This window comes from Ceratotherium simum, chromosome 36, assembly GCF_057802395.1.
Source record: "Ceratotherium simum simum isolate JZ-2026a chromosome 36, ASM5780239v1, whole genome shotgun sequence".
Classification (NCBI taxonomy): domain Eukaryota; kingdom Metazoa; phylum Chordata; class Mammalia; order Perissodactyla; family Rhinocerotidae; genus Ceratotherium; species Ceratotherium simum.
This window is the reverse complement of record NC_141935.1, coordinates 23317540-23344687: the sequence shown is the minus strand read 5'-3', so window position 1 is coordinate 23344687 and position 27148 is coordinate 23317540. Positions and strand designations below refer to the sequence as shown.

General features: G+C 38.8%; 1 protein-coding gene across 9 annotated transcripts in view; it reads left to right on the top strand.

Moving 5' to 3' along the window:
• The window catches only part of ENAH (ENAH actin regulator), a 148275-nt gene that overhangs the window by 49352 nt on the left and 71775 nt on the right, over positions 1 to 27148 (top strand). For all 9 annotated transcript variants that reach the window (XM_087424404.1, XM_087424403.1, XM_087424402.1 and 6 more), the window contains exon 2: positions 25813 to 25978. In XM_087424404.1, the coding sequence (XP_087280530.1) occupies positions 25813 to 25978 (166 nt within the window). The remainder of the gene's footprint in view (positions 1 to 25812; positions 25979 to 27148) is intronic.

The following is a 27148-nucleotide window of genomic DNA, read 5'->3' as shown; positions in this document are numbered from 1 at the left end:
TTTAGACATACTATAAAAATTACACAGCTGTTGCTAGGAGATGTATGTGAATTACTTTGAGAAATAGGATCATGATTTAGATCCTATGCCAGCTGATAGTCAGCTGCTACAAAATTAAAAGATTAAGCTAACACATGAGAATATGGGTACAAACATCGTACTTTAGAATGTTCTGGGTAGTGCCTGCCTTGTTTTAGGTACCTATTCGTCACGACAAAGCACGTTTAATGATTAGGAGGCTGGCTTTAAGTTTTCTGTTGGAAAGCTGAGAGTATTTCCCCTCATTTTGTTAAGAATTGGAGAAAGTGTGACCAACTCCTCATGTCAAAGTGTATTTCATTAAATCAACATCACTTTCACACTTCATTGATTAAAATTAATTGATTAGTAGAAATATTTAGTTTGAACCTTTGTGCCATGATTCATTGGGTAGTTTTAAGATTGAGTTGCTCTCAAGCTTCAATTAAATACATCAGACGCTGTATCTGTTGAGTTTTCTGTATGCTTATTTTCCCTCGAGTATATCAATTCTGTATGTTTATTTGGTGCATATAGTTTCTAACCTTCACTGATTATATGCTTTTAGCAAAGCCGTCTATCAAGTATTTTATGTTTTTAGAAAAGATGACTATAAAGTAAGAGAAATTTTCCCATTGACTTCAAATACAGAATTGCATATTATTTCTATGGGAGGTGATCTCTAATACAAAAAATTCAAAAAGATTAAAATAGTGGTTGTCCGTGTTTCGTGCTGGGCATTGTAATCCATTTGCTCATTTGACTTTGAGCAAATACTTGATTATGTTTCAAGTGTTAACAGTGTGGATAGCGGTGATGCGGCTCTCCACGCTAGGACCACACTGTCTAATAAACACATTATTATCATACGGGAAGAATCATGCTGTGGTGGGAGCACACCTGGAGTGCTCGCAGACCTACTGGAGGGGTGGTGTGGAAGAGGCCAGCCCGAGAAGACTCCTTGGATGTGACTGTGAGATATGGATTGAGCAGTAACAGTTGACAAGATGCTGGGGCAAAGAAGGCTTTCTGGACATTCAGGAATCGCATCGTTAAAGGAATGGAGGATAGACTGTTGCTCCAGTGGGAAGGACAAGATTTAGTAGATTTTCATGGCGTAATTTCGTTGAAGCAGTCCCGGAAACTGAGACTTCGTGCACTGCTTGAAGATGTCCTCACTCAAGTTAAAAAAATAAAAGATGTTTCCTGTGCTTAGCACTTTCCACATTTAAGAACAGATTGCCCTTAAACTTTGAATCTAGCAATGTGCCAGAGAAGCACTGTAATGGGTTCTCAAGATAAAATCCTCTCTGCATTTCTAGCCTCACCTCGACTTGTGTTGCGGGTACACTGTTTCGGCTTCGTCTTCAGGTCGGTTGAGAAGAGAATTTTTACAGCTGATTCCGTGAAGGCATAATAGGTGTACTCTCAAGGCGCATTAGTTTGGTTACTTCTTCAGCAGGTCCTAGCAAACAGTCTTCTCTGCAACCATTGATTGTTAATAACACACTTTGTTGATATTATCAGAAAAGCACAGCACTAAGGCCTGCTAGACAAGCAGTTTTTTTTTTTTTTTAACATGTAGTAATTACCATTACACCTTGTTTGGACGTTTTGTAGAAGTACAGGACAAGAAATTCCAGAATTTCTTGAATGTCATGCGGTGTGTATTTGGCTGAAGACAAATGATAAGGTAGGCGGCTGCTGTTCAGATTACGGCCAGTAATTCTCTTTGATTTTGCTATGCTGTAATTACTTTCTGAACACACTGCCCAAGTGTGTAAACAAAACATCATATGCTGGTGATTCCTAAGTCGCTCTTAGCTTTTACTGTGTTTCTTCTGTTGTCAGTGGCAATCACATGGCTGCTGACTTGCCATCTATACAATTTCTTCCACCTCCCGGGGCTTGCATAAAGTTTTGGTATTCACCTGGAAATTCAGGCTTCCTCTTGTAGTTCTTGTAGCATTCTTTGGTGCTTCCATCTTCTCATACTGCTGGGGTACTTATACCCCTCTCAAGGACGTGCTGTGTGCGCCAATGTATGGAGCAGACCATAGACAAATGTGGCATATCTACCTGGAGCATCAATTGTACTGAAAGATTTTTGGGGAGAATATCATATTAAAACAGGCTGTATAATGGAGTAAATTGCACAGTACTCATTAAAATTTTAATATGAAACATGAAACTTCTAAGAAATTCGTTGGCTGCAGGCTCTTCACGGCTCCTAGCCTTCTTTAGGGTATGTGTGTTGAAGGTCTGCTATGTGCCGTCTCATATAATCTTCCGATACTTTCTCTGGAATTTTTGTTTTATGGTAGTTATCATAGTCCTCAGACCTAAGGTATGCTGGCCTAGTTTGGTTTAGCTAATTTGTGCCAAGGGTGATGTGGTAAGTCATACTTAACGGGCTGAATTCCTGGTCTGTTTGGAAGAGCTATATGTGGGGAAAGAGCAGAGAAACACACTTTCCCAGCTGTAGTGGACCGACTGTTTTTCAGGACAGAGTTTCATAACTTAGAAAGCGGTTTTGAGCAGGAGTTGGCAGCTGGTGAGTGTTGGATATATTTGCCAAACTATATAAATATCTGGTCTGGAACTGTGAATGTCCAAGAAATACTCTTGGAAAATTAAGGGTTTCCTTAGGCTAATAGGAAAACCAGGCTTTCCTCAAGTGGTTATTTTTAAGCATGAGAAGCATCAGTTTATCATCGATTTAGTTTGACTCAGTGTCCAATGTACCTGAACATCATATTCATATATATCTTATCTTAAGTTGACTTTTAATCCAAATATTAAAAATTAACAAAAAGCAACTTCTTAGGACTTGAAGAGTCCATAATCCTTATTAAGTTACATGTAGTAGCAATTAACTTAAAATTGAAACCAAGAAGCTAGAATTGTATTCCGGTCCCATAGAGACGTGCTAAGCAACAGCATTTGCAGCAGTGTGACATTTCAAGGCCATTATGAATCCCCAGACTCTTAAATCACCACTGTAGCCTGCAATAGCTACTGAATAAAATGGCTACCCAAGGATGAGTGGAAATAAAGCAAGCCCCATTGGTGTGCAGATGATGGGAAGTCGATCAAGCTCTCTCTCCACATGCCGGACGGGCAGAGTGGGAAGTCCCGCTTCTTGAACCCGTCAGGGGATGACTCCCTGCATGTGTGGGTCGTGAGGGTTGTTTGTCAACAGATCAGATGTTAAGAGTGCACTGTAGTTATTTGGTGCTGTTGCACTCACTTGTGGTTCTGGAACCCCATTTATTTGCTGTCCTCATATACCGAAATGCTGTTGCTGCTGACACAAGTAGTGGCTAACATTATTGAGTGCCCATCACCTGCCAGATACTTGAAGTGCTTTATGTAGTACATGGTTTATTCTCACTACAGTTCTATGAGGTAGTACTGTTGTTATTCCACCTTAGAAATCAGGGCACTGAGGCTTGAGAGGCTAAATAGCAGCTTGTGGAGGGTTGCACGGATGCGTGCATGGAACGACAGAGCTGGAATTGAAATTCACTCTGGTTTAACTCTGGATTCTCCACTCTGAAGCCCCATGCTCCAGCGCTTGTAAAGATACCCACTCTGTGCCTTGTGGAATCTAGTACTGATGTAAGATTGTAGAAAGAAATTTGAAGCCTCGTTGAATTACGGGCTATGTGAGGAAAAAAAAGTATAGTCCATGTATCAATGATTTTGATAACGTATGTGTGCTTAGCAGCAGTTCTGTAATGAAATCTAAGATTATCATTGTCACCTGGTCTTAACTACAAAAGTGATGTGGTAATGTGAATAAACTGTCTTGATCAGTTTACCTGAACATGAGATTAGCGAAGCCAGCAGAAATGTAAATCTGTTTTGTAAAAGGTCCTAATTAAAGTATTCTTAACCATTCTCCTATGCAGAAATAGTAGGACATTATATTTTCTAGATAATGTTAAGATGTTTATCCTTGTTCAAGAAGTACTGATTATGGGGCTCCTAGCTGGAGAGAGTGGAGTAGGAAGGCTATTTTGGAGGCCCCTGTCATAATCCAGGAAATAATGCATTAATGCAGTGGCAGTGGGACAGAATGGGGGGGGGTTAGTAGAGTGTTGGATGGTGGGATTGACGGGGCTTGGTGACTGATGTGGGGATGACGGCAGAGGAGCAGTCTAGAGTGGCACTCAGGTTTCTAGCTGGTGCCAGACTGTAGGGTTTTTCATATCCTTCACCTGGAGTGGGAAATAGGGTGGGAGGAGCAGATAGGGTGAGGTAGGAAAATAGGTTGCATTTTGAGGTATGTTTGTTATATTTAGGTAGAATTACATACTAGGCAGTTGTCTCTCTGGGTTTGGAGCTTAGGAGAGAAGTATGGAATGTAAATAACTTTTTGGCCCTTTTTAACAGATATTAGTCAAAACCGTGAGTGTGGGCTCTGTTTAAGCTGGTCGTGGTGGTGGTGGTGGTGTGTGTTTTGAGCGATAGGGAGAGGAGATGAGTCACTGCACAACTTGCCAAACATTTTGATCACATGTTGTGTCTCAACTCATTCAATTTAAAATTTTTAGAGTTCTTACTTGAATGGAGATGGAGAATAAACCATGCCAGTCTTTTGTCTTTCTTTTTTATTAATGAAGATATAAAAAGGTACTATATTACGTAATTTTTATTATACATATGAAGTCTGTGGGTAATTAGCTCCTTTATAGAGAAGGCTGCACAGGAATGAACACTGGGTTAATTTACCCCCTCACCCCCAACAGTTTATTATGAAAAATTTCAAACATACAGAAGAGTTGAAAGAATTATTCAGTAGAAATCTGTATACCCACAATCTAGATTCTGCCATTAGCATTTTACTATACTTGCTTTATGAATCTATCTATCCATCCATATATATATAATTTATTTATTTTGATGCATTTCAGAAAAGTAAGTTATAGTCATCAGCGCACTATTTCCCAAGTATTTCACTATGTATATCATTAACTAGGGTTTAGCAGTACAATATTGTTTCCTTTTGTGGTAAAAAAATATACAGTGAAACGCACAGAACATTGGGTGAGTTTTGACAGATGCACACACTTGAGTAACCCAAACCTCTTTCAAGATACAGAATGTTCTGGAGTGATGGCAGTGTTCCCTGTAGCTCTTTCCTGAGTCATCCTCACCTTCACTGCCCTCCCCCACGGACAGCCGCTGTTCTGATTTATTTCCACTATAGGTTAGTATTTCCAGAACTTCATCTATTAGGAATCATAAGATATATACTCTTGTGTAAGGCTTCCTTCACAGCGTAATGTTTTTGCTATTCTTCTATGTCATTGCATGTATATCAGTTGTTTGTTTTTCTTGCTCTGTAATATACCATTGTATGAATATACCACAATTTATTTGTCCATTCTGTTGATGGATACCTGGGCTGTTTCCAGTTTTTGGCAATACCTAGCATTTGGATTGAAGATTTAGAGGGTATGTGTATGTTTAGTTCTGTTAAAGTGCCAAATCATCTTTCAAAGTTGAGCCATTTTATTTTATGCTCCGCCAACAGTGTATGGGCGTTAACGGTCACACCACATTCTAGCCTTTCTGGTGGGTGTCTAGTGGCATCTCATTGTGGTTTTAATTTGTTTTTCCCTGATGATTGATGATGTTTAGCACTTTTACATGGATTTACCAACCATTTGTATATCAAGTTTTGTGACTTCTGTTCAGATTATTTGCCCAATATTTTATTGGTTGTCTGTCTTTTAGTTGTTTAGTTGCAGGAGTTTTTAAAATAGGTCTTGGATACATGTCAGATTTATGTTTTGCAAACATTTTTTTTTCTCGTCTGTGCCTTGCCTGTATATTCCCTCCCTCCCTTCCTTTCTGTAACAGCTTTATTGAGATATAATTCATATACCATACGTATGTGTTTTCTTAAAGGTATTTTTTAATGAGAGAAAATTTTAACTTGCCTACTTTTTGCTTCTGTGATTATTGCTGAAACCTTTGCCTACCCTCAACTCATGAAGATATTCTCTTAATGTTTTCTTTTAAAAGTTTTGTGAGTCTAGCTTTTATGTTTGTGATACATCTTGAATTAATTTTTTTATATGATGTGGGGTATGGGTTGAGTTTCACATTTTTCTGTATGCATATTCAGTTCCAGTAGGATTTATTGAAAAGACTGTCTTTTCTCTACTAACATGCCTTTCTATCTTCATAAAAAATCAGTTGTCCATATATGTGTTAGACTGACTTTCTGGACTTCATTTTGTTTCATTGATGTATTTGTCTGTCTCGAAGCCAGTACCATGCTTTCCTGATTGTTATAGCTGTATGATGTCTTGAAATCAGATAGTGTTAGCCTTCCAACATTATTCTTCTTTTTCAACGTTGTTTTGGATATTCTGTGTTCTTTGCATTTCCATATGAATTTTAGTCTCAGTTTGTCAATTTCTACAAAAATGCCTCCTGGGATTTTCACTGGAACTGTATTTAGTCCATAGATTAATTTGAGGGAGACTTGACATCTGAAACGATATTGAGCCTTTTACAATATATGAACATGGTATATCTTTTTATTTAGGTTTTCTTTAATTTCTCTTACCAATGTTTTGTAATTTTCCGCATACAGATTTTGCATGTCTGATATTAAGTTCATTCCTAAGAATTTGACTTTTTGGGTGCTGTTTTAAAAGGAATTAAAAAAAATTTGTTTTCCAATTGGTTGCTGCTACTATATAAAAAATAAAATTGGCTTTTATTTATTAAACTTGAATCTTGCGACCTTGCTAAATTTACTTATTAGTTATAGTAGCTGCTTTGTAGATTCATTAGGATTTTCTGTATAAATAATTTGTCATCTGCAGTTGGAGGCCGTTACTTTTTCTGATCTTCCTGTCTTTTCTTTCTTTTTTTTTTGCCTTAGTGCAAAGGCTGGGACTGCCACTACCATGTTGAATAGAAGTGGTGAGACAGGGCATCCTTGCCTTGTACGTCATATTAGGGGGAAGGAGTTGAGTATTTCACAATTAAGTATGATGTTAGCTATGGCTATTTCTGTAGATGTTCTTTATCATATTAAGGAAATTCCCTTCTCTTAGTTTGCTGAGTGTTCTAGTCGTGACAGATACTGCATTTTATCCACTGCTTTTTCTGCATCTTTTGCAATGCACAGTTTCTCTCCTTTATTCTGTAAATATGGTGAATTACTTTGGTTTTCAAATGTTAAACCAACCTTGCATTCCTGGGATAAATTCTACTGGGTCCTGATACAGTATTCTTTAAATATATTGCTAATTTTGTTGTTGTTGTTGTTATTGTTGTGAGGAGGACCAGCTCTGAGCTAACATCCAATGCCAATCCTCCTCTTTTTGCTGAGGAAGACTGGCCCTGGGCTAACATCCGTGCCCATCTTCCTCTACTTTATATGGGACGCTGCCACAGCATGGCTTAACAAGTGGTGCGTTGGTGCACACCCGGGATCTGAGCCAGTGAACCCCCGGCCGCCACGGTGGAGCATGCGCACCTAACCGCTTGCGCCACTGGGCTGGCCCCTATATTGCTAATTTTAATTTGACAATATTTTGTTAATAATTTTTCACATCTGGATTATTGAAGGATAACATAGTTTTCTTTATTTGTAAAGTCTTTGTCAGGTGTTGGTATTAGAGTCCTTCTGGTCTCGTAAAACAAGCTGGAAATGTTTCCTCCTCTGTTTTCTGAGTTTGTGTAAAATTGATGCTGTGTTTTCATTAAATATTTGATACAGTTGATGCTGTGTTTTCCTTAAATATTTGATACAGTTCCCTAGTGAAGCCATGTGCCTGGAGTTTTATTTGTGGGAAACTCTATGATTTCTTTAATAGATAAAATTACTTAGATTTTGTTTCATCTTATGGCAATTTATTTTTCAAGGAATTTTTCCATTTCATCTAATTTGTCAAATTTGGTGGCATAAAGTTATTGTATTCCCTTAGTATTCTTTTAATATTTTTATAGGATCTGTAGTGATAAGGCTTCTTTCATTCCATAAGGTAATTTGTGTTCTCCTTTTCTTGAGCATTTTAGCCAGGAATTTTAATTTTTCTTACTGTTTTCTATTTCACTGATTTCTGTTCTTTATTATTTTCTTTCTTCTACTTCCTTTGGGTTTTCTTTGTTCTTTTCTAACTTCTTAAGTGAGGGAAGCTTAGATAACTGGTTTTAGACCTTTCTTTTCTAAAATAAGCCTTTACAACTATAAATTTCCCACAACACTGCTTTAGCTGCATCTCGTGATTTTTATTTGTTGTATTTTCATAATGATTTAATTTGAAATATTTCCTAATCCCTTGTGTTTTCCTTCTTGGACCCATGCATTACTTAGAAGTGCATTTTAAAAGTTCCAAATTTTTTGTTTTTAGGTATCCTATTATAGTTAGTTTCAAATTTAATTCCATTGTGGTCAGAGAACATAGTCTGTATGCTTTCAGTTATTTTAACTTTATTGAGAATTTTTTGTCGGCCAGTGTATCATTTGTCTTGGTGATCATACTATGTGTACTTGAAAAGAATGTATATTCTGCCTTGTTGGGTGTAGTTTTTTACATCTCAATTAAGTCAAAGTGGTTAAGTTTTCAGATCAGTGTGTATTATTTTTTTGTGTACTTCTATTAATTGTCTAGTTTTATCAGTCACTGAGAGGGGGTGTTAAAATTTGCAACTACTATGTGGAAATGTCATTCTTTCTTAAATTCTGCCAGTTTTTTTTTTCCCCAGCTTTGTTGAGATATAATTGACATACAAGATTGTGGAAGTTTCACATGTTGATTTTACATTTATTTATTGCAAAATGATAATTCTGTCAGTTTTTGCTTCATGATTTCTTTCTGTAATTAGGTGCATGAACGTTTATGATTGTTGTATCTTTCTGATGAATCTACCCTTTTATAATTTTTACAAGTCCTTTATCTCTGCTCTTTGTTTTAGAGTGTACTTTTTTCCTGATATTCATGTATCGATTCCAGCTTTCTTATTCTTACTATTTGCCTGGCATATAATTTTCCACTCATTTACTCTCAATCTATCTGTAGCCTTATATATTTAAAGTACATCTCTTAAAGACAGCATATAATTGGATCTTTAAAAAAAATCAATTTTTTAATCAGTATTTAGTCATTAACTTTTAGTGTAATTATTGATATGGTTGGGCTTCTGCCTGCCATTTTAAGATTTGTTTTCTGAGTGTCCCCTCTATTCTTACTCTTCCGTTACCCCTTTCCTACCTTCTTTTGGATAAATTGAATACCTTTGGAATTCCATTTTATATTGGCCTTTTAGCCATACTTTGTTGCATTTCTTTTCCTTTAGTGATTGCTCTAGCGATTATAGTATACATCCGTTAACTTGTCACCATTTACTTCGAGTTAATGTTGTAGCACTTCATATAAAATGTAGAAACTTTGCAACTGTCTAGGTTTGTTCCCTCCAGTCTGCTCTGCTGTAGTTGTCACGTGTCTTCTATGCACGTATCTGCATAGTTTGAAACTCCATAAGATAATGTTACAATTTTTGCTTTAAACAGTCACACTCTAATTTGTATTTACCATTTTTGATGCTTTTCATTCCATACTGAGTATTTGAGTTTCCATGTAGTACCATTTCCTTTCGGCTTAAAGAATTCCCTTCTTTTATCTGAAAATATCTTTATTTGCCTTCCTTTTTTTTTTTTTTTTTTTGGTGAGGAAGATTGGCCCTGAGCTAACATCCTTGCCCATCTTCCTCCACTTTATATGGGATGCCGCCACAGCATGGCCTGATGAGCAGTGCATCGGTGCGTGCCCGGGATCCGAACCGGCAAACTCCTGGCTGCTGCGGTAGAGCGCGTACACTTAACTGCTTGCGCCACCGGGCCAGCCCTATTTGCCTTCATTTTTTAAAGAATGTTTTCCTTGGATATAGAATTCAGGACTGACGGTTTTGTATTTTAGCACTGTCAAGATGCCGTTTTACTGTCTTCTGGTGTCTGTTGTTTCTGAAGAGAAGTCCATGGTCATCTGAATTATTCTCCTGTATGTAATGTTTCATTTTTGGGGGGCTGTTTCAAGCATTTCTCTTTATATTTGACAATATTCCTACCTGTGGTTATTTCTATATTTTTTATGCTTCACTTTTTTTTTTTTAATAATTTTATTTATTTATTTTTTCCCCCAAAGCCCCAATAGACAGTTGTCTGTCATAGCTGCACATCCTTCTAGTTGCTGTATGTGGGACCCGGCCTCATGGCCGGAGGAGTGGTGCGTCGGTGCGCGCCTGGGATCGAACCTGGGCCGCCAGCAGCGGAGTGCGCGCACTTAACCGCTAAGCCACGGGGCCGGCCCTATGCTTCACTTTTTTTTCTTTCTCTTTTTGGTCTCAGACTCTTACATGTATTTTAGACTTGTTGGTATTGACCCGCAGGTCTCTGAGCCAAAGTTCATTTTTTTCCCCCATTCTGTTATTCTCTCTCATCTTTAGATTGGATAATTTCTATTGATACATCGTAAAGTTTACCAACTGTTTCCTCTACTGTCTCCATTCTACTGTTAAGCCCATCCAAGGGATTTTTAATCTTAATAATAAAAATAAATAATCAATAGTAGAATTTTCATTTGGTATTTAAAAAAGCTTTTCTGCTGATATTTCGTGTCTTTTCATTGTAAATATATCTTACTTTATATTAGTGAACTTAGTTATAGTAGCTTCTTTCGAGTCCAGCGTTGCATCATCCTCACCTTGTGGTTGGGCTCCATTATCTGTCTCTTTCTTGAGAATGTTGAGTGATTTTCACTTGTGTTCTGGACCTTATAAATGGTGAGTTGTGGAGCCTCTGGGCTCTGTTACGGTACTCTGAAGAGTGTGGATATTTTTGTTATAGCAGGCAAATAACTTGGTTGGACTTAAACTGCGAATTCTGTCTCATGGGCAGCGGATCAGATTTTAGTTCAGTTCTTTTAGCCTTAGCTGGGTTGCTTAGACAGTGCTCTGCACAGGCGTAGTTCAGGGGTTATCAAGAGATTTAGGCAGAGTTTATACACAGAATTTAACCCATGCCCTCTCCTCCCACCCCCATTGTCTCTTAGAATTATCCTCCAGTTTTCCAGCACCTATGGATTGCCCTGAACTCTATCCTTTGGTTCTTTAAGCTAGAAAGATGGTGGGGTTTTCTTTGGGACTTTTAGCTCTCCCATATAGCACAAACTAGGACCTATCCTCAGGCTAAAAGCTGTAAAAATCAGATAATTCTCCCCACATCATTCCTTTCTTACATGAGTTGACTTCCTTCCCATGGGTCTTCAGTACTTTCACATAGTTGTTCTGTTAATTTTATCCAGAGTTTATCTATGGGAGGGTCATTCAGAAAGGAGCTCATGTGGCCATTGCTTGATCAGAAGCAGAACCCTGCCTGCATGGATTTTTGAGGAAAACAAGTTCAGATCCTACAGTACTTGGCTTCAGTTTTTCTTTCTTGATCTCATATGGTACTTGTCTTTTGCCTTACTGTTCACACATGGTCATTGAATTATGATCTCAGGAAGTTAATACTCTTGCAAAGTGAGACTATAAAGAAAAAGAAATGAAACCTCACTCCCCACCATGCCTGTTTTTACTTCCAAGTCTGTCCTAACCTGGCCCTGTCTGCTGTCTTCATAGCTAAAATCAGCCACACTTGGTATTTTTAACTCACCGGTGCTTGGAAGTACTTTGAGCTGCTTTGCCCAATAACCTGATGAAAATAACATCAGGCAAAAAACTTCAGGAAACATGAAATAATCTGTAATCAATTGCTCTGAGAAAAATTTCTTTTTGTTGGGGAAATTATGTCAAGTGAAATGTTTTCCCTATATTTTTTCCTTTTGTGACTATTTCTAAATGTATATACTTTTTGTCAGCTATACTTTTTGTCAGCTCTCATGCTATTAATGAGAGTTTAGGTTAGCTGGTGCATTGGGAATTGATGTTTGAAAACTGTAAATCTAATGGAAAAAGATGGATGGCTAGATTAGATAAAGAATCTGAGCCCTGTGTGTCTATTGTGGGCTGAGTGCTACAGGGCATATGAAATCTGAGATTGTCCTGGCTTTTAAGATGTTTACTTAAAATACTGTATTGTATATTTGAAAGTTGCTAAGAGAGTAGATCTTAAAAGTTCTCTATAAAACCAGTGTGACCTCAATAAAAAAAAGTTCTCATCACAACAAAAAATATTTATAACTATATGAGGTGGTGAATGTTAACTGGATTTACTCTGGTGATCATTTCACCAATATAAACAAATATCAAATCATTATGTGGTATACCTGAAACTAATATAATGGGGGGAAAAAAAGAAGTTTAAGATCTTAGGGACAGGCAAGAGAGTGTGTCTGCAGGGGGTATGTATTAGTTATTTATGACTGCATGAGAAAATTACAGCAAAACTTAGTGGCTTAAAACAGCACACATTTATTATCACAGTTTCTGTGGATCAGAAGTCTGAGTATGGCTTAGCTGCGTCCTCTGGCTCAGGGTTTCTCAACAAGTGTGGTCAAGATGTTGGCCAGGGCTGCAGCCTCAACTGAAGTCACCACCGGGGAGGAGCTGATCTAAGCTCAGTCATCTTGTTATTGGTTGGATTTGGTTACTTTCGGGCAGTTGGACTGAGGGTCTGGGTTACTGGCAGTTGCCTTTGTCATGTGGGCCTTTCCCACAAGATGGAAGCCACAGTCTTTTTGTAAATTGACCTTGGAAGTGACATTCCATAACTTTTGCCATAGAATAGAAGCAAGTTGCTAGCTAGGTCCAGCCCTCACTCGGGAGGAGATTACACAAAGGCATGGATATCAGGAGGTAGAGAGCATTGGCAGCCATCTTGTTTGTTGTTGGGAGGAAGGAAGAAGTGGATGTAAGTAATTTCTTATAGTGTATACCTAAAGTAGGAGCCAGGAACATACAGCAGTGAGAAATTTTATTTTATTTTATTTTATTTTTTTGTGAGGAAGATCAGCCCTGAGCTAACATTTGTGCTAATCATCCTCTTTTGCTGAGGAAGACTGGCTCTGAGCTAACATCTATTGCCAATACTCCTCCTTTTTTTTCCCCAAAGCCCCAGTAGATAGTTGTATGTCATAGTTGCACGTCATAGTTGCACATCCTTCTAGTTGCTGTATGTGGGACGTGGCCTCAGCATGGCCGGAGAAGCGGTGCGTTGGTGCACGCCCGGGATCCAAACCCAGGCCGCCAGTAGCGGAGCGCACGCACTTAACCGCTAAGCCACGGGGCCGGCCCAACAGTGAGAAATTTTAAAACCACAGTTTACAACTGGGATGCTATGGGTTGTCAGTAACGACCCAAAGAGATGTTAAATAGAAAGAAATAAGAGTAGCAAAGGATCTCAAATAAAGTGACGTAACAAAATTTTAAATATTCATTATAACAAGTTGGATTAATTCTAGAAAATGTCACTGTCTATGTTTTCTTTATTAATATTAATTTTTTAAAACTTGGATTAAGATATAACCTTTAACCAAATGCAAGTGAGATTAATAAATATAGTTTTATTCTTTGGAGGACAAAAATACTTTCTTACATTTTCTTAATATTTAAAGCTATTATATATATATTTCTATTATGGTAAAACATACATAACAGAAAATTTACTATTTTAGCCGTTTTTAGGCGTACAATTCATTGGCCTTAAGAATATTCACTTTAGGGCCGGCTCCATGGCTTAGCGGTTAAGTGCGCGCGCTCCGCTGCTGGCGGCCTGGGTTCGGATCCGGGGCGCGCACTGTCGCACCACTTCTCCGGCCATGCTGAGGCCGTGTCCCACATACAGCAATTAGAAGGACGTGCAGCTATGACATACAGCTATCTACTGGGGCTTTGGGGGGGGGGGGGAAGAATATTCACATTGTTCTGTAACCATCACCACCATCCATCTCTAGAACTTTTTCATCTTCCCAAACTGAAACTCAACCCATTAAATAATCACTCCCCATCCTTCCCTCTCCACAGCCCCTGGCAACCACCCTTCTTCTTTCTGTCTCTATGAATTTGGCTACTCTAGGTTCCTCATATAAGTGGGACCATATAGTATTTGTCCTTTTGTGTCTGGCTCATTTCACTTAGCATAATATCTTCAAGGTTCATTCATGTTATAGCACGTGTCAGGATTTCTTTCCTTTTTGAGACCGAATAATATCCCACTGTATGTTTATACCACATGTTATTTATCTATTCATCGATGGACATTGGAGTTGTTTCGACCTTTGGGCTGTTCTGAAAAATGCTGCTGTGAACGTTAGTGTATAAATATCTGAGTCCCTGCTTTGGGAGTTATCGTAGAAGCTTCTTAGCACAGGTGGGCATAGGAAGGAATTAGCTTTAAGTTTAATTTTGTTGGAAAAGAGATCTATATCAGACGAGAGAGGTTTCTACTAGTTAAAAAAGGCAAATGATAGGGGCTGGCCCTGTGGCATAGTGGTTGAGTCCTGTGCTCTCTGCTTTGGTGGCCTGGGTTTGTGGGTTCGGATCCTGGGCATGGACCTACACCACTCATCAGCCATGCTGTGGTGGCAACCCACATACAAAATAGAGGAAGATTGGCATAGATGTTAGCTCAGGGCTAATCTTCCTCAAGCCGGGGAAAAAAAAAAAACTTGTTATATTTGTATATTCTTCATTTGTGTGTGTCTAGTTTGATGCCTAAAATGCTTCCCACAGATTTTACCTTCATGTAATTCTTTTAAGAAGATTGAGATTCTGTTTGAAGGAAACTTTTCCTTGAAGTATTAATTTTGTGCATGTTTTGCACTGATATCTTAAGAAAAAAGCTGTGATAGTCTAGACATGTTTTTATTACAGTATAACATGGTATTTTCTCTAGTGAAGTCTTCAAAAGAACCCATACATATTTCTATAAGAACATCAATTTCAGGAAATACTCAAATTCCCTCTTAGCTTTAAATTAAATATAGCATAAAGTATAATGTGAAAATAATAGAAAACTTATGAGGAGGTAATTCTGTGGAACTAATATAGTTGATAGGCAGAATCTCTCCTATTCAAGTTGAGTGGTCATGAGTCCAGCCTCTGAAGCCGACTGGCTGCTTTGAATCTGCCACGTCCTATAGTATGTCCTTGGTCAAATCAATTCACTTCTTATTCTCAATTTCTTATCTGTGAAATGGGGCTGTTAACAAGTATCTACCAAATAAGGTTGTTGAATAAATAAGTGAATTAATAAAGGCAAAGCACATGGAACAGTGTGTGGCACTTCATATTGTATTCATATTAGTATTTATTTTTATTGTTAGTATGATTATTATCACAACACTGGCTCAGTGATTAATTACCTGTCACTTAATTGTCTCTGGGTTTCACGTCTTTCATAGTGTGAAGAGATTTGGATTCTTTATGTGTGACTGACTGGGGAGATGGCAGTCTGTACTAGATACTGTAGGTCGTAATCCATTGTTACGTTTTCCCTCATTTTTGTCAGGATTTTTGTGCTTGCCATTAAGCGACACTGGAAATATAGGCTGTGAAAATATTTATCTGTGGATAGTTGTGGAGTGCAGTTTCCTGAAACAGTTGGTTTCAGTTTTTTCAAAAGTAACGTGTGCTGTGTTTTTGTTAGCGAGTCTTCTTCCTCACAGGAAAGGCAGGAGGGCTTGAGTTTCTCGGTGCTCCTCGACGGCAGGCTGGTCTCCTTCAGCAGGTGCCCAGTCAGAGCTGCACACGTGAGGCAGGCTCCTGTCCAGGATCTTTTCAGTCTTACTAGTTTCTTCCATCTTTTTGACTCCCTGCTCTCAGTAGGGTTTCATTTTTTTTTTTCTCTCCACAAACTCTTGTAAATTCCATCCTAGTTTTCTCCTCTCATGTGGTTCTAAGAATATTGAATTTGTGCATTTTTATTTTGTCATTCTTCTCTCTCCAGGTATACTGTTGAAAGAGATGGATTCTTTTCGTTGGCCATCACATTTGTAGAATTTTGCACATTCTGTGCTTACTCAAATAAGAGGTATTCATAATTCAAGTCAAGTAGTACCAAAAAGATTTAGAAAAAGCTTACTCTCATTATTCCTAAGCACGCATGACTGCATGTAGCAAGTGCCTCCTTTAAGGCACTTTTTCTGCATTTTACTTAACCTAATGATTTCTCCCCATTTTAAGAGATTCTTTTCATCCTACAGGATAACCCAACAGATTTGCTGCAACGTTTTCCAAAACATGCTATCTTGCGTTAGATATGCTGATAGTTTTCTTTGGTGACTGTAGGTCAGTTATACTAGATTGCATTTGTACTTTGTACATGAATATAGATGTTGTGGGATAAAGAGTTTAGTAGTGAGATATTGATATTTTGACTTTTTTTTTTAACCGTAGAATTTCTTAGAAAGATGAATGGTACACAACTGTGTGGTCTTTACGGGAAGTTTTGCCTTTCTGTGTATTTGGAGCTGCCTCCTCCAACATGGTTTTCTTGCCTTGCAGAAAATAATCTTGTGTGCTGCCATTGTTTGTGTCTGCTGTTGGTCAGCGGCATTCACAGTGTTTTTCCTGTATCCCTCAATCAGAGGGCCATGGCAGCAGCACCTAATTGTTACTAGGAGCATCTTTTATGCCCCCTGAATCTTAGCTAGTTCTTTTTTTTGGATGGAATACAAAGGAGGAAGCTATTTAGTATTTCATAAATTCACCCTATAGCAGAAGCCCTCATATCTAATGTGATCAGTACTGGTCATAATGGTTGGTTAATTGAACTAGTTAAAGTTTGGTATCCTTAAAAACGACATATACCTTTAAACATTTTAGTCTACTTTATAGTATACGTGTTAATATACATGTTATAATATACTCTTGGTAGCCTTTTTTGGTAAAGCTTTTAGTGTTCATCTGGTGATGAGAATTCTACGTTATTTTTCTTTCCTAAGGCATGCCCATGTTTTACTTTAAAGTTTCAGCTTGGGTTTCTTTAAAGTAGAGAGAGAACTTGGACATATGCAAAGCAGTCTGAGCACAGAATTTTGCTAGACTTGTTTGATCTCCCCATCTTTTACATATGTCTCACAATTTTTTAGTGACTCACCGTGATAGGAACTTTCCAAAACATTCAACCTAATTTCATAGAATTTCTATAATTTTGCACTATCTCCGTTTATAGAATATTTAAATTGCATAATTACAATACAAGTACAGTTGGAATGAATACATTTGGTCACAAACACAGCTGACTCTTGGTAAGTACACAGCTGCTGGGAGCAGACCATGCAGGGTGATTAGAGTCACTTACTAGCTCTGAGTTTTCTAAGTGCTAATGGTATGTTTTGTAGACAGAAAGGAGGGGATTTGACACATTGTCCATTTGGGCTTTGGAAGTCAGAAAAGGGAACTTTCACTGGCATATTTTGGGGCTCTTCCTCAAAACTTACAGATTTTTACTTTCTACAGTTAATATCTCTTACTACTTTTCGGTGGCTACTTTAACAAATTTAATTAGGAGAGATGAAAAGATAACAGTGCCAACCAGAGAGGTGGTACGCATAGAGTATTGTGAGAAGACAGAGAATGAGTTCCTGTTTTGGAGAGGAGAGGAAAAGCTTTCAAGAAGATGTGACACTTGTGTCTAAATTTTGAAGGACAGTCAGTGTTAGAAGGTATTTGGAAAGAGGAAATGTTCAGATGGGTCAGGTAGAGAGAAAGCCATGTGCAAAGGTGTAGGTATATGGGCAGGTATGGTGTAGTTGCTATGGCTATAGTGTTGGGGTTTTGGACTATTTTGAACACTGATGTGCCCCAGCAATAGGATGGTGGAATGGTGTCTGCCACACCAGTTGAAAGAAAGAAAGAAAGAATGTCGAGGAAGACAGAGGCCAGATCACCGGGGACCTTGTATGCCATGCTGTGAAGCCCAAGTTTTTCCTGACATGAGTCTTTGGGGTGTGATAACCAGAAGAGTGATATGATTAGAGTTGATTTAGAAAAATATCCCTCTAGAAGTATTGGGAGGAAGGAGTAATATTGCAGTCAGAAATACCAGTTAGGAGATTGTTGAAATAATCCAGCTGAGAAACTAGGGAGGGCACAGATTAAAGCTTTTGAGCATTGTGAGCAGAGGGACCTAATGAATTTAGAAGTCTTTAGGAAGTGGAATTGATAGGCCTTGGTGACTGAGTGCATGGGCTAGTGAAGGGCTGGGAGGATTCTAGAGTTTGCAGGATGGCTAGAGTCCAGAGTGGTGCACTGAGAGAAAAGGCACTGTATTTGTGACTCTGCCAGTGCTTAACACAATACAGGACATGCTATTTATTGTTTACTTTTCTATTTGAGAAAAATACATGTTTATTATTCCGGTTTGAGTGAATAATCTTTTATAATGGAGGTGGCCTACCTCAATCGTACTATACCCTAGGAGCTGTGAAACATAGGTGTGAACAATATTTGTGGAACTGAATTGAAATCTAACGTTGTGTTTACTCTAAGCCTCTTTAATGCTTGAAGTGTTGTAAAATTGCAGGCTTGAGCAAAAAATTTGACATCACAGAATAAGATGGAAATGCTATCTTTAAAACTCCCAACTTTTTTGTATAATTTCTTCCTTAATATTTTATCTTCTGGGTAAGTGACATCGTAGTTCATAGAATGACTTAGTATCATAGCAGACGAGATGCTGATTCTCTTTCTTAAGGTAAACTCTCTAAGTGGTTGGTAGTAGAGTAGAGGTTATTGTACAGACCTTGAGAACTTACCACAGGCCAGGCTCTGTGTTGCATATTGGGGATTTGAAGATGAATGACATTCTCCTTTTTCAAAGATGGTGAGACGTGTGTATACATATGTAAGAATAAATTAATTGGGACCGTGACTTTGAATAGTGGTATACCTTACAGCATGTCACGTACCACTTTGGGAGTATCATTAAAATGCTAGATGTTATCCATGGTTCTTTTCTTGCCTTTACTTGTCTCCTCCCCTCCCCTTTCATCTTATCTGTTAGCAAAGCCTGTCTGTCTGCTCTACTTCCAACGTATATCCCACAGGCTTCCCTCTCCTTTGTTTCTAGTCTGGTCCAAGTCTCACCATACTTAGGTCTCACATTGATCTTCATGCTTCCTTTCTTGATTTCCATGTCACCTTCTTGAACCCCTTCTCTACATAGTAGCTAGAGTCATCTTTTAAAAATGGAAGTCATGTTCTGCTTAAAGCCCTCTAATGGCTTCCCAGTGCACTTGGAGTAAAATCCCAACACCTCCCTATGGCTCAGATATTACATGCTCGGGGTGTCCTCCTTGTTGAAAGGTTAATGAGGACTATGGGAACTTAGAAGAGGGAGCAGTTTATTCTGGCTTTGGGGACTCCAGAAAGACTTAACAGAAGGAATGGTATTTGATCCAGGTCTTGATGAGTAGGATTTTGTTAGATGAAATTTTGTACTGAACCAGCATTTAGAGAGTGCCTACTACTTGCTAGGCACCGTCATATTCATACTTCGACAAGTTATGATTAATGAATGGTATCTTTGAGAGGAAGTTGCTATTTTCAAAGAAGTTGCAACCTCAATAAATAGCGTATACAAGAATAGCCAAGCAATCCTTAGTCTGTGTAAATACCAGGAAGCATTTCATTCACTGGTACCTATGAGAATAGAATTTGGCAAATGTTCTCTACCATCATATGTACCTATTTAGGAAATTTCACTATATTCAGAAATGAATTACCTGATAAAGCCACAAAATTGTAATGTAGTGTCATGGTTTTTATACCTTTTAACCAGCTGCCACTAGCCTTCTAATGCCATATTTCATTTTAAAATACCAGAATGAACATCAGGAAGATGAAGTATAACCAACTGTATATACTAGTTGCATTTGGTGATAAAACGAAATTTTTGTTTATAACTAATTTTGTGCTTCATCTTCACAAAACTATAGCTTAGTAATTTACTAATTTAATCTTTTGCATAGTTCTTTTACTGACTCACAATGTTGAAAACATCGGCTAGGTGTTCATTTTGAGGCTTGTTATAATGCAGATAGAATGCAAGTATAAAGATTATAAAATTTTTGCCTTTTGCTGTGCTTGTTTAGATCTTCATTTTCTTTAAAAAAATTTTTTTTTCTTTTTGACTTTTCAGAAGCTATGGTTCTTAAATCTTGCCTTTCTTCCATGTTTTCTCCCTGAAAAACTGCATACATGTGAAAACAGCATTTTGGAAATTCACTCATTGACTTGCTCAGCTAACAATCCTCCTAGAGAAAGCTGGAAATTCTTACTAGAAGAACCTCTAAGCCGTCCCTATCATTGCTCTATTGTTTGTATATACACCAATATACAGGCAGTCCTGTTGTGACTAAGGCTGGTCGTACTTTAAAGCAGGCCCTTGTAAGTATTTCAGTGGACCAGGGAGGGAAGGGAAACAAAAAAACCCGTAGAGAATTGTATAGAAAGCCAGTTATTCCGTTTACAATATATATTACATTGTCTTTATTTTGAGATTTTAAAATTCCGATATATCCTTACCTTAATAACTTATTTTGGTCTTCCCCTCTCTCCCCCAAATCTCTGTGGGGGAAGAGGGCGAATCCCCCCCTGCCCTTTCCCTTAAGGTTCTTATGGCTGGCCAAATAATTAACAAGACAGATTAGCAGGAGAAAATAATACCAAGTTTAATAACATGTATACATGGGAGAAACCAGGGACACTGAGTTTCTCAACGTAATAGCAGAGATTCTCGTCTTAAATACCATCTTCAGCTAAAAACAAAGGAGGATGTTGGGGGTGGGGGGAGTCAGTTACAGGAGATTACTACTAAAGTACAGTAAACAAGAGTAAGGTTATTATGCAGATTTAAGGCCTCACTTTCCACATTGATAAGTTTCTAGAAATGAGGTCACCCCCCCCTTCCCAATACAGAGAGGGATATACCTTTACAAATGGAGATTTCCCTTATAAATGTAAATGTTTGTCTGGCAACTCCTTGCAGGGCTATCTAGAAAATGTGGCCAGAGAGACAGAATTTTTGATCAGATGGGCTTGTTGGTGTCTTTCCTATTGTAACATCTGTTTTACAGCTATCAGATAGTAACTCCTTCCTGGAACAGATCTTCTATGTCAAATTTTTTAGGCAGTTAGTGGGGGAGGTCAAATGTCCGTCAGAGAAAACAATGAAGGTAAAGAGATATATTTCAGGGTGGCCAAATCTTGATCTCCCACATCTCCTACCTGGTAAGTAGGCCAAAATATTGTCAACCATTTCTATATTGATTCATCCAATCTATTTTTGAAGTTTATGGGTCCATGAAACCCAAAACTGGGTTCCACTGGCTTATTTTGTGTACACTTGTAATCGGAGTTGGTATATGAGTGGTTTTCTTCTCACATCAACAACCAGTTCTCCTGTTTTTTGACACCAACTGGTGTCCAACAGTTCAGTTCAATTCTCACATATCTGCAGTTAGCACAGACCCCACAGGTTAAGGGCTCAGTCCCAGAGTCCCACAAGACTGCCCTCACTTCAGATGCCAGCTGCAAATGGGGTTCTCACTACCCACACTTATGCCTGGCTGACGACAAATTCAGGGGTTCCCACGACCCCCCTTCAGGTTCGATAATTCACTAGAATTTCTCCCAGAACTTAGGAAAGTGCTTTACTTACTATTACTGGTTTATTATAAAGGATACAGCTCAGGAACAGCCATGTGGAAGAGAGGCATAGGGCAAGGAATGGTGGGTGCAGAGCTTCCGTGCCCTCTCCAGGCATGCCACCCTATCAGCACCTGAGTTGGAGCTCATTTGGGTGTTGTTATGGAGCATTCATTACATAGGCATGATTGTTGAAATCATTGGCAGTTGGTGAGTGAACCTTTCTGGCCCTCCCCCGCCCCCCTTCTGGGGACTGAAAATTTCAACCCTCTAATCATGGCTTGGTATTTCTTGGCCACCAACCCCCATCCTGAAGCCTGGAGCCAATGATTAGCATACCAAAGATACTCTTCCCGCTCAGGGGATTCCAAGGGTTTTAGGAGCTCTGTGCCAGGAATTGAGGCGAAGACTAAATATTTTTCATTATACCGCAGGACCTCTGCCTCCACTGAGGAGAGGTCCTCAGATGCTGTGGAAAGGAATGGAAAGACTTGATTTGCATTTGTCACTAAGAACCCTAGCGGGCAGTGCCATCCCTTCCTGGCTGGGCCTTGATGTGGCTTCTCTGAGGGCCCGAGGTCTTCTGGGACCACAGAGTTATTTTGGCGTAACCAGTGTCTTCACAGCTTGCCACATAGCCACGTGGCTGTTGCTGCTTCTCCAATAACACCTCAGCTCTTAGCCGCATCTTATTTTTTCTTTCTTTAATCTTGGCTTCTCCTGGTGCTTCTTGGCTTAGTGTAGAGTTGGATTTGTATCCTTAACATCTCATTTTGAAGATTTCATTTCATTAGAAAATGAATCAACTATGCTTGGATATGTTCATTTGGAGATGTCTTTGTTTCTATGGGTCTAGCTTTCCCAGGAAAATTGAAGTGACCACACATTTCATTGCTAACTGACTAAGTGGTTTGTATATATCTTGATTAATTAAGCACTGGTCTAAGCTAAGTTAACTCTGCGTTTCAATGTTTGGAATGTCTCCAGCAACCCACTGTATAGCAATGGGGAAGAGAAAGGTCGAGGAAAAAGTTGAGACATTATGTCTAACTCTCCTGGTTTTAGATTTCCTATACATATATTTTTTAACTTTTCTGAGGCATGGAATGACCTAATTTATGAAACAAAAGTTTAACTATTGCTTTGGCTTGTGTGAGCCCACTGGGACTTCTTGAAGAGACATTATTTCTTTCTTTTTTTTTTTTTTTTAATTTATTTTTTTGTGAGGAAGATCAGCCCTGAGCTAACATCTGTGCCAATCCTCCTCTTTTTGCTGAGGAAGACCGGCCCTGAGCTAACATCTATTGCCAATCCTCCTCGAGGCTTTTTTTCCCCCCAAAGCCTCCGTAGATAGTTGTATGTCATAGCTGCACATCCTTCTAGTTGCTGTATGTGGGACGCAGCCTCAGCGTGGCCAGAGAAGCGGTGCGTCGGTGCGTGCCCGGGATCCGAACCCGGGCCGCCAGCAGCGGAGCGCACGCACTCAACCGCTAAGCCACGGGGCCGGCCCGAGACATTATTTCTTGAACCTTGGGAAACTGTGTCCAAAAATATTAATTTTTGAAAACTGGAAAATACTGTTCTATATTAATTTACAGATTTGTTTATTGAATTGTTATTTACAATTAGTAGTAAATTTGTTTTTTGGATTGTATGCTGTAAGAGGCACTCTGTCTCAGCTCGTTTCATGTCATCTTTCTTTAGGGTTATGTAAATGTTGTCACTTAACAAATATTTCTGTTGTGAGTGATGAAGAGATTTCAACTGCTGTGCTGACAAATGCTCTTTAATGAAGCTTTTAAAAACAATTCAAGCTTTAGTCATTGGCTTGTTTTTATTCCCATTCCCAGAACTGTTTTACCGAAAAATTTCAGTGCAGCCTAAGAATTTAGACCGTACCACTGGGTTTATTTCAGTGTTTGTGCTGCACAAATATTGTTACAAGTTAGTTTTTGTAAAATTTCTCTAATGGGAAATTATAAACACTTACAGCCCCACTGTTCTGAATTGATTTTATTGCTCAGTGCTGTGACCTCTTTGGGTCTCCCACGATCTTCTGTTGTCAAGTCTCATGGCAAGTCGAGTAAAACACATATGTATACCGTATACTGTTTGTGATGGGGCAGAAGTGTGGGTGAGAGGGGAGGGCATGGAAGTGACTTTGTTTCCAGGGATATTGGGGAAGAACCCATGTGATTTACTGTTTAAAATCTGTGAGGCTAAAATTGGTGGAATGAGCAGTGCTTTTGTTAAAAATGGTGAAGGGGAGGAAGACTAGCCTCTACCCACTCTGGGTCCTTTCTGGCTGGGCTACAAATTAAATTGACATGAGACCGAATAGCAGGAGAAAATCAAACGAAGCTTTATAACATGTATACATGGGAGAGACCCCGGGAAACTGAGTATCTTGACAAATGGCGGAGGTTTTCACCTTAAATAGGATATTCAGGTAGACAAAGGAGGATGTTGGGGGTGGGGGGTGTCAGCTATGGGAGATTACTAGAAAGCACAGTAAACAAGAGTATGCAGATTTAAGTCCTCGCCTTCTGCACTAGGAGTTTCTAGAGATGAGGTCATCCCCTCTTCTTCCCGGTACAAAGAGGGAGACACTTTTACAAATGGAGATTTCCCTTATAAATGTAAATGTCTCTTACAAAGGATAACTTCTACTTTTACTTGGATTGGGCTTAGCAAGGACCCTCCCAGTCTATCCAGACCCAGAGTTAAATTCTTTTAGACAGTTAGGGTGGGGGGTGGAGATCAAAGTCATAGTTTCTTTCAGAGAAAATAATCAGGGTAAAGAGACATATTTTGAGGTGGCCAATTCTGATCCCCCACAATGGGGTTGCATGAGCAACTTAGGAGCATCATCATCTCCATTAACTACACTCAAGCATCAGATAAGTCTTCTGTGTGGAGACTGAGTTCTTTTAATTGGGTTAATAGTAACAGTCATAGAGTTAATGTACTTGTTTTCTTCTGTTGCTCACTTTTGGTATTTGATTTAAAAAAAAAATATATAGTATGAAATAAAGCAAAATTCAAATCAGTCTTTTTTCCCCTGGTAGTATTATAGAATATTTGAAAACATGAAATTATTGCTTAATATGAAATTAAGATCATCTCCACATTTTATTTATTTGTGTATCTCAGTCTCACTTGGCAACAAATAATTGAGATGAAGTTGAGATTTAAAGATTCTATCATGGAATTTATCTTTTCTTTAATATTTATCTGTGAAGGTTAGAACTTAACATCTAGAGGGATCTTTAGAAATCATCTCATTTTACTTTTTCTTTCTTCTTTTTTTTTGTTTTTGGTGAGGAAGATCAGCCCTGAGTTAACATCCGATGCCAGTCCTCCTCCTTTTTGCTGAGGAAGACTGGCCCTGGGCTAACATCCATGCCCATCTTCCTCCACTTTATATGGGACGCTGCCACAGCATGGCTTGACAAGCGGTGCATTGGTGTGTGCCCGGGATCCAAACCTGCGAACCCTGGGCTGCCACAGCAGAGCGTGTGTACTTAACTGCTGCGCTACCGGCTCGGCCCTACTTTTTCATTTTTACATGAGGAAATTTGAAACATAGGTTGTTACCTTGCCCACGTGGAATCAAGGACTTAGTTGCAGTGCCATCCATTGATTGTTAGTGGCCTCTCCATATCTCACGGGGCAGATAGAGCTTATCAGAATTTGTTATATAGGCCTTGAAGCAAGCCTGATGATAAAAATAATTTCGCCAGTAAAGAGGGGTCATCACTAACAGGTCACCAATATTATAAACATATATACAATATAATTATACTTTATTTATAAGTATAAGATTTATAAGATTAATTTATACCTGTAGTTGTATTAGGTTTAATGAATGTATGAGGTACTCATATTTAGAAGAAAACATCTCATGTTGCTTGTCTAAGTGCTCTTTGTCGATCCTGATCTCGGGTCCCTCATTACACTTCGTGTTTTGATCTCTTGTCCCCGTTAGACTGTACCCATACGGCAGGAAACCCCTGTCTTGTTCACTGTTGTTTCTAGCACCCAGTAAAGCACTAATTGTTGACTGGCTGTTCGGTTGGCTAACTCTGCCTTATATGGCTCTGTGGGAAACTTAGCATATTTTAAATATCTTAAGTTGACTTTTTTTTTTGTATTTTTATTTTTTTACAGTGAACAGAGTATCTGTCAGGCAAGAGCTGCCGTGATGGTTTATGATGACGCCAATAAGAAGTGGGTGCCAGCTGGGGGCTCAGCTGGGTTCAGCAGAGTTCATATATATCACCATACAGGCAACAACACATTCAGAGTGGTGGGCAGGAAGATTCAGGACCATCAGGTAAGGGTCTCTTAAATTCTCAAAGTTACCTACTATTACAAAGGACTTGGTGTATTCAGTAAAATAAAGCCGTGCTTTAAAACTGTAGTCAAAGTGGTCTCTGTGGGAAAAACTGCGTGTAGGTTTGCCTTTCCACCTTTTATGAAGCCTGAATTTAGATGCGGATAGAGGACTAATTGTATAAAAATATGAATACCAGTTTTTCAATTATGAATATTCATTACAGCCTCTGGCCTCACAACTGGCTAGCTAGCTTTTGGAATCTAAAGTAAGTTTAGGACAAACAAAAATGTGAGATACCACTTACGTAGCAGATTGTATGTTTAAGGGATTCATTTCCTGCCAAACGTATGGGGAGTGGGGCTAGAGGAAGGAGTTGAAAGTGTAAATAGTTTTGGAAAATATTGTTAAATTCATCTGTGATAGAAAAATTGTAGGTATTAAAGGTGCTGGAATAGTTAGGCTTTTGTAATTCATGTCTGGGATGACAGCTAAGCTTTTACTAATTCCCTGCTCTGGATTATCTGATTACTTGATTTCTTGGGCCTGAACAGATCAGGAGCAGTGTAGATAGAGGAAAACGTAGATAGTAGGTATAGCAGTAAGTATATACTAATAGCAGTGAGAACTTTTATAAGGAATAGATTTACAAAGTGCTTTTGGTTCTGGTAAGATGGTGGAATCAACCAGCATTGAACATAGGCAGAAAAAAATGTAACAAATTGCCAGCTGAGCTCTACCTAAAGAAAGGTAGATCCTTAGGTTTCCACTAGGAGACACGGTGGTGTGTAAACAGGTGCTGCAGCAGCCCTGTGTTTTAGGATGGAGATGATGAACTGGGGGACTTAGCTTTGTCATACTATGTCATACTATGACATACTGTCATAGCTAGGGACTTAGGTTTGTTGTACGTGCATGTAGGGACTGTGGGCCTATGAGAGGTTGGGCTTTGAAACTGGGACTAAAGAAACTAAAACTGGGACTCTTAGAGAGGCTGCACACCATAAAAACGGACTAAGAAAAAGCCTCCTATCGGCACAGGAGTTTGTTGCAGTCTGAGCTGGTTTAGGGGCTCCCTTGAAGAATGGGAACCTCCAACTTCAGTTACACAACTCCGGTTTGGAAATGAACAAATACTGGTTACAGGCCAGTGAAAGTCTTGAGGCACTG